The 7548-nt window shown below is 47.9% G+C and overlaps 1 protein-coding gene across 1 annotated transcript; it reads right to left on the minus strand.

Annotated features, from left to right (window-relative positions):
• Positions 1-6118, minus strand: tmcc1a (transmembrane and coiled-coil domain family 1a). The gene is made up of 5 exons (XM_089000109.1): positions 5915-6118; positions 1992-2243; positions 1105-1727; positions 890-1025; positions 1-810 (listed from the first exon to the last, which is right to left on the minus strand). Exons 1-5 carry the CDS (start codon positions 5951-5953, stop codon positions 484-486), a joined length of 1377 nt encoding a protein of 458 aa, XP_088856235.1. The 5' UTR covers positions 5954-6118; the 3' UTR covers positions 1-483.
• Positions 6119-7548: the final 1430 nt, after the last annotated feature.

Consider the following 7548-nt stretch of genomic DNA (forward strand, 5'->3'; position numbering starts at 1 on the left):
TGGGGGCCTGAACAAAATAGGTGGGAGGACAGCCAATCGCCTTTTTATTGATTCCACACTTGGATAAAAGGCACGGGAGGACTTTATCACGTAAAGCAACATCAAGGTCAAGCAACCACTGAAACATCTGTGTAGACTCTCAGTCATACAGAAGTGGTCCATCCATCAACCACGGAAACATTTCGCATTTCACTTTGGAATCAAAATGGGGCTTTGTAGCGCCCCCCTCACCCCACTCCATCCCAACCTGAGCAGCCCCCAACTTGGGTTTGCCGGTCAACCATCATCGTCACAGGCCACGTTGAATTGAGTGTGAATGTTCACAGTGTCGCCCTTTGGTCTTGTTACCATTTGCAATGTGGGCTGGGTGCCCCCTTGACCCAACACACATTCAGCCTGTAATGTTGAGGGGGTTCATAAAATGCCAAGTCAGCAGTCCTTGGTGGACTGGGGTTGGCCGCCTGAACCCTCCCAACTTTCCTGTCAAAGTGATCCCGGTGATCGGTCGTCTTCACCCGAGTGTGCAAAGAATTGCCCAGGAAAAATCGCCGGCGCGTACGCCGCCAGCGCATGGCGGTTCCCCCACAAAAAGGCGGCAAGGACGCAGAGCAGCAGGGTGTTGAGCGAGCGCGTCCTCATCAGGGGGGCGGCGGCAGACACCGACACCAAGATAGCGGCCGTCAGGGCCAGCAGCACATGGATCGCTTTGCCCAGTAGCGTTCCGGCCGCCGCCCCCTTCTCCAGCGGCGCTGCTGCCGCCTGCTGCAGCTCCATCTTGGAAATTCCCGTCTGACAGGCCTCCAGCGCCTCCTGCCCAAAGACAGTTCACAATGGTCAACGGCGGCCATTTTAGAGCTTGAGATTGGGAGGATGGACGAACGAGGCCAACCTGAACGTCTCGCACCCTCTCATGCGACCGGTAGGCCATCTTCTCCTCCATGCTGGCCAGCTCCTGTTTCAGGTTGAGGATCTCGTTCTGGTAAAGTTCCGTCAGGTCGTTCAGCTGCTCCTCCAAGCACTCGCACCTGAACGTACGTTGGGGATGGGCAGGATGAGCGGAAATGAGCGGTTTCTCGGCCGCATGTCGACAGAATTTCTGCTCACCTGAAGCGCTCTTCCTGCAGCGTCTGCGCAATGAGCACATAGTTTCGCCGGTAGCGACTCTTCAATTCTTTCAGGCTCTCCTCCAGCCTGACCTGGCTCTCCCTCAGCTCCTTGAGATCCTGCAGCAACGGGTTCAAGGCTGGACGGTGAACCCTCGTTGCCATGTTCCCCTTGGAGCCGGGAGGGGGCCCGGTGGGCGCACCCTCCGCCGAGCCGGACATGGCGCTTGAGCGGTTGTCCTCGCTGCCGTACCTGGGGCTGGGGTGGGGGCCGTCCACCGTGGGGGACTCCCAGAGAGCGGCCATGTTGTCAGTGCTGCCCAACCTGTTGCGGAGGAGCGAGGCAATCTCCCGTGGCTTGCAGGCCTCGGCCCCAGCGGCCGAGTGGGTGGCCTGCGAGAAGCTGGACAGCCCCCCCTTGACGCTGCCCACCACAACCTCGCCGAAGCCCGCCACCCGGGCACCCACGTCCTTCAGGCCTTGCTGCATGTCACGAAGAACGTCCTTGGGCTGCCGGGGGATCCCCTTTTGCTCCGCTTCCCGCAGTTTGCGGTGGCAATGCTCCAGTTTCTTTTGCAGCTGCTGGACGCGCTGCAACGACTTTTGGTTCTTTTTCTCAAAAACCTGCCGGCGACAACGGCACTGCGTTGCAAAGGCGCCACTCGCGACCGGTCCCGGGCCACAAAGTGACTTCATGGCTGAGCTTAGGCCTCAAAAGGGGAAGCCCCTCCCCCACCCACAATTTTCAAACACTTTTGCTACTGTTGCCATATCTGAAATGTCAACCCAAACCGACGGTCGATTTTCGGACGCTCAAATGAAAAAAAAGTTTCACCGCAAGTTTGGTCTCTCTGCCTGCCACTGGTCGTGATCGCCGTTTGCACCCACCTGCTTGATGCGAGCGCTTTGGAGCTTATCCGCATTGTTTGCCAGTTTGAGGTACTCTGCCACGTTGTCGTCGCAAAGCGCCTGCTTGATCTTAATCTGTTCGGTGAGTTTGACGATCTTCCGCTGAAGCTGGACGACGGCCTGCTTGGTGCGCTGAGTATCCACAGTCGCATCCTCCACCCCCGTTGTCCAGTATGCCGAGTCAAGCTCTGGCTGTGGTTGGAACGACCCACTCACCTCCGACCACTCGACCTGCGATAGCGACAAGGGAATTTAGCGTCGTGATTGGCGCTTATGCAAATTAGGCCTGGGGGCCAAATACTGCTCGTGGTCAATTTTCATCCGGCCCGCAGTTTTCCGTGGAATCGAATTCAAAATACTTCTACAGTGAGACCTCAACTTACGAACTTAATTGGTTCCCAGACAGAGTGTGTAAGGCGAAAAGTGTGTATCTCGAAAAAAAAAATCCCATAGGACACCATTAAAATGGGAATAATCCGTTCCAGGGTTTCCATAAAATATAGTTTTTAACTAAATAAGCATTAAAACTACACACAACATACCTTATTTTATGTATAATAAATGTGCTGTTGTATTGTAATGAAAGAAATACACTGCATTGTATCATAAAGTCACAAAGAGAGGCACATTACATTAGGGCTGTAATTAAAGAAATAAACTGTGCTGTAAAATAAACTTTTATTTACCTTTTTGATGGTCGTTGATGGCTTATGGAAGGAGAGTCACCTTCCATAAGGACTGTTGGTAACTTAACCTCTGGTGTGGCTTCTGTTTTTTCTTTGGAGACTCCTCATCATTTTTGATGATTAAAAACCTCTTAATTGACATCTGTTGCTTTCTGACTTGTAAGGTCTAACGAAGCTGAGGGATTACATTATCGTTCATCATGTTGATGATTGCCATAGCCAGTCTTTTCTGGATGGAACTGTTCGGTAAATGCCTGGACATTATTCCACTTTGCCAACATTGCCTTCTCCTCCTCGCCCTCAGATGTTCTCGAACCATCCGTTACTGGCTTTAAAATCCTCAATAAGCGCCGAACTTCCAGGTTTGCGCATGGCGATATCGGCGTGAATTAGCCTTGCTTTCTCGCATAAAATAGCTTTACTCACGCTGTCGCCGGATAGCTGCTTTTCGTGAATACAAATTAACAGAAGTTTTTCGATTGCCCGAGACCGTCGCTTTGAGAGCACGGAAACACCTTTTGCAACAGACGATTCTCTGTTCCGGAGAATGGGAGCAATGGTTGACTTAGCATAGCCGTGCTCGGCCACTAAATCACACAAACGCACACCTTGTACGTGTTTTTCAATTATCTCCTTCTTCTCAGCGACGGTGATTTTATTTTGTGTCTTCGTGGGCTGAACACGAGCCTGTGGTGTTTTTTTTCGGTCCCATCATAGTAAAATTATCAGCAAAAAGCTCCAAGTAGGCGATCATTCAATGAGAGGGGTGTGGAAAGTAGCGCCGGCTGGAGCGCTGTTCGGTCGTGTGCGAAGATCACTCCGCCAGCCGTGGTGGGTGTGTATTATGAAAATAGTGCTTATTATAAGGTTTAATTTTCATAAATATGACGTTCTTAAGACGAAAAGTTTGTAAGATAAGGTGTTTGTAAATTGAGGTCTCACTGTATTTATATTTAAAGGACAACTGACACAATTTTTTTGTTTCCTAAGTGACATCAGAAAAACGTTTTATAGCAATACCCAAAACACGCAGGCTGATATTTTTAGTCAAATACAAAACACCAATAAAAATGAGTTAAAGTGTCCCAAAACTACTTCAAAATGACCTCGGAGTTGGTGAGTTTCAGAAGGTCCCGCCCCCTTGTTCGTGACATCACGTCAGGATGTCTTGCCTTGCTCTAGAATCAAAACAATGGCTTCAGATTTGGAGAAGATGCTTTCTTGTTACTCATCCAGTTATGAATATGATTCAAATAGTTATTAAGAGGAAAGCATAAATGTTTGCAATCGATTGAAGAAGAACTTCTGTATCAATTGAGCTGACTCCAATGTAGCATCCCGGAAAATGCACAAGATGGCGCCCAAGTTCTGTTGGAAATGGGCTGATTTGTCTGCTGGGAATTTGTGTCAACTAGTATAAAATAGTAGTCTTGGTGCAACACACAATGATTCACCATCGTGTTATTTATGTGTTTTCCTTCTAATTTCGCCATCAACACGAAGTTTTCAGACCAAACAAAATACCCAAAATGCATTGTGTGTCGCTTTCTCGGGCACGGGCGTTCCAGACGTGACGTCACGTAAGGCATCGTCATCAACTCGAAAACAAGACTTCCTGAATATTCAGTGCGAGTCTTAAAATGTAAAATATAGCTATATGCCATGGAATCTTTGTAAAATATGCTCAGTAGAAGTCATTTGAAGCCATTTTACAAATTATGGACACAACTTGTCCGGAGGCTTCGGTTGTCCTTTAAGATCGCTGAAAATGTCAATAAAAAAGCAAACACAGAATGGCGCGCCGAAATTGTCTTCAATGAGTTGGTATTACAGTACGTATATGGAAAAAAACTTCCACCAAGGTTGCTCTCCCCCTGCGGCTTTAGCACACCAAATCTTGCCCATTTTGCAAAAATGTTTGGACCCCCCCTGCCTTGGAGGAAACAAAGACTTCGGGAGGAATAAAGGGAAAAAAAGTCCTTGTGGGTTTTCGTTTTGCTGACCAAGTGGGAAGGAGCTTCTGCTTTTCGGCAAAAACTCAACTGAAAAGTGAGAAGTGGAGAAGGCCACTTGCGGTCCATCTTTGCGAGTCTCATGAACGTTTTTTTTTTTTTTGCATTTCAACATTTGCAATGGAAAAAAACAAGTGACAACAAAACAAAACTCAGTTTGTGATAGGGTATTTGCAGTGGCACCATCTGCATTTGTTTCGGTAACACAGTTGACTTTTTATTTGTCAGTCACCCCCTCACCTCACTATAGCAAAAAAAAGTAATTTTCAATCAATCAATCAATCAATCAATCAATCTACCGACCTCCCCCTCTCGATCTATCTATCTATCTATCTATCTATCTATCTATCTATCTATCTATCTATCTATCTATCTATCTATCTATCTATCTATCTATCTATCTGTCTCTCTCTCTGTCGCTCTCTCTCTCTCTCTCACTCTCTCTCTCTCTCTCTCTCTCTCTCTCTCTCTCTCTCTCTCTCTCTCTCTCTCTCTCTCTCTCTCTCTCTCTCTCTCTGTCTCTCTCACAGACACCTGAGGCAGCTTCCAAACTGATGCACTTGGAGGCAGACTCTGAGCTCGACAAGGTCTGTGGGTGCCACGAACAACAAGACGTTTTGTGCCTGTCTTTCCGCTTGGGTGTCTTGCTTGTTGGAAGCGATATATATATATATATCACTATATATATATATATATATATATATATATGGGCGGCCCGGTAGTCAAGTGGTTAGCACACCGGCTTCACAGTGCAGAGGTCGCCGGTTCGCGTCCCGGTCCGGCCTCCCTGTGTGGAGTTTGCATGTTCTCCCCGGGCCCGCGTGGGTTTTCTCCGGGTCCTCCGGTTTCCTCCCACACTCCAAAAACATGCATGGCAGGCAGATTGACCACTCCAAATTGTCCCTCGGTGTGAGTGTGAGAGTGACTGTTGTATGTCATTGTGTGCCCTGCGATTGGCTGGCAACCAATTCAGGGTGTCCCCCGCCTCGTGCCCGAAGACAGCTGAGATAGGCTCCAGCAACCCCCACGACCCTAATGAGGAATAAGCGGTACAGAAAATGATATATATATATGTCTATACATTTGTATATTTGTCAGTCAGTCTGCCCTTTTTTCTTTCTTTCTTTCTTTTTTCTTTCTTTCTTCCTTCCTTCCTTCCTTCCTTCCTTCTTTCCTTCTTTCCTTCCCGAAGCGCCGCCCTCACCTTCCTGTTGCCCAAACGCAGGAGTCGCTGCCAGTGCATTTTGGCCAAAGGCGAGCCGAGCCTTTGCTTTCATCGAGCTGCAGCGGTCTTACTTCGTCGTGACGTCGACGCTTCCCGGAGACCTCAGCTCGGACGAGACTGCCGCCCCCCCCTTCCCTCCACCAAACTGACGGACACCACGACTGCTCTCTCTCAGGCTTGTCGCCCTAGTAGCCAAGCTGAGGGAAGCCTCAGCCCCCGGCGTCGATTCCGGCCACGCCCCCTTGCAGCCCGGACGATGACATCATCCTCGGGACCAAGGAGGCCTAACCTGATCCGCCCACATCGGGCCATGCTGACACAAATACACGCACACACACACACACACACACACACACACACACACACACACACACACACACACACACACACACACACGCACACGCACACGCACACACACACACACACACACAAGCGCCATTCTTACACACTACCCCATTGGCAAGGTTCCCGCCTTTAAATGGACACACAAAAAAGTCAAATCAAAGTCCCTGCAATGAAAAGAACACTAAATGCAAAGCTCTCCAATTAGGTCCCATCATGAACCAGCGGGGAAACCTCGTCATTGATCATTTCATGTAAATCTATTCCATCCCAAAGAAAGGAAACAGTCCCCAAAACGTCTGTGTAAGCTCTCAGTCGGACAGGAGTGGTGCATCGATGAAAAGGTTTCTTCAGCCGTCATCTGTACTTCTTTGAAGGTGTCGGACGTTTCGCTTCTTATCCAAGAAACTTCGTCAGCAAACTAAAGACTTACTGGTAGTTTGGGCCCGATATATATATCCCTACTATCCAGACATGGCGGTGCCGGACTCTGCTATGATAGGTCCCTGCTCTCAGGTTGGGTGGAGCAGAGGACTACTCCCTGCCACTCCACTGATTGTTCCTATTGTTCTGACTAACGACTGGCTTGAATGCCCCACTTCCACCGGTATCACCTCATCAGTATTCCTAATCCTATTTTACCTAAGTAGGCTGTTGTAGGAATGATCCAAATTGAACCTCACCCCACCAAACCGGTTTAATGAAGGATTTAGTTGGTTTATGAATATTGCTTCTTTTACTCCCCATTCAAACCATCTATGTTCTTTCACTAAGATTTTAACCTCATTGTCGTCAAATGAGTGGTTGTTAGCTTTTAGGTACATATGTACTGCCGATTGAGGCCCACTAGTATTATCCCTGCAATGTTGATAAAGTCTTTTTTTGAGAATTTGTTGAGTCTCCCCAATGTACTGCTCTTTACAATTTTCATTCTTACAATGTATTGAATAAACTACATTACTTTGGTTTTCATTTGGCAGCCTATCTTTTGGATGCACTAATTTCTGCCTTAAAGTGTTTATCGGTTTGAAATAAGTAGGGATTTTGTGTTGCCAAAGGACTCTGTAGTTTTTCAGAAACTCCTGCAATGTAAGGTACTGCTACTCCTCTCCTTTTTGTGTCTTCAGAATTTTTGGTTTCATTCCCTATTCTTTCTTTCTGACATTTGTTAAATGACCACTGAGGGTACGCAGTCAGTGAGTGCTCTCCTGATATGTTTAGACTCCTTTTCTCTACCTGGAGGGTTCTGATAACTCCTAGTTTGTAACGTC

The sequence above is a fragment of the Hippocampus bargibanti genome, linkage group LG01 (genome assembly GCF_051943395.1).
Source record: "Hippocampus bargibanti isolate YZ-2025 linkage group LG01, ASM5194339v1, whole genome shotgun sequence".
Taxonomy (NCBI): Eukaryota; Metazoa; Chordata; class Actinopteri; order Syngnathiformes; family Syngnathidae; genus Hippocampus; species Hippocampus bargibanti.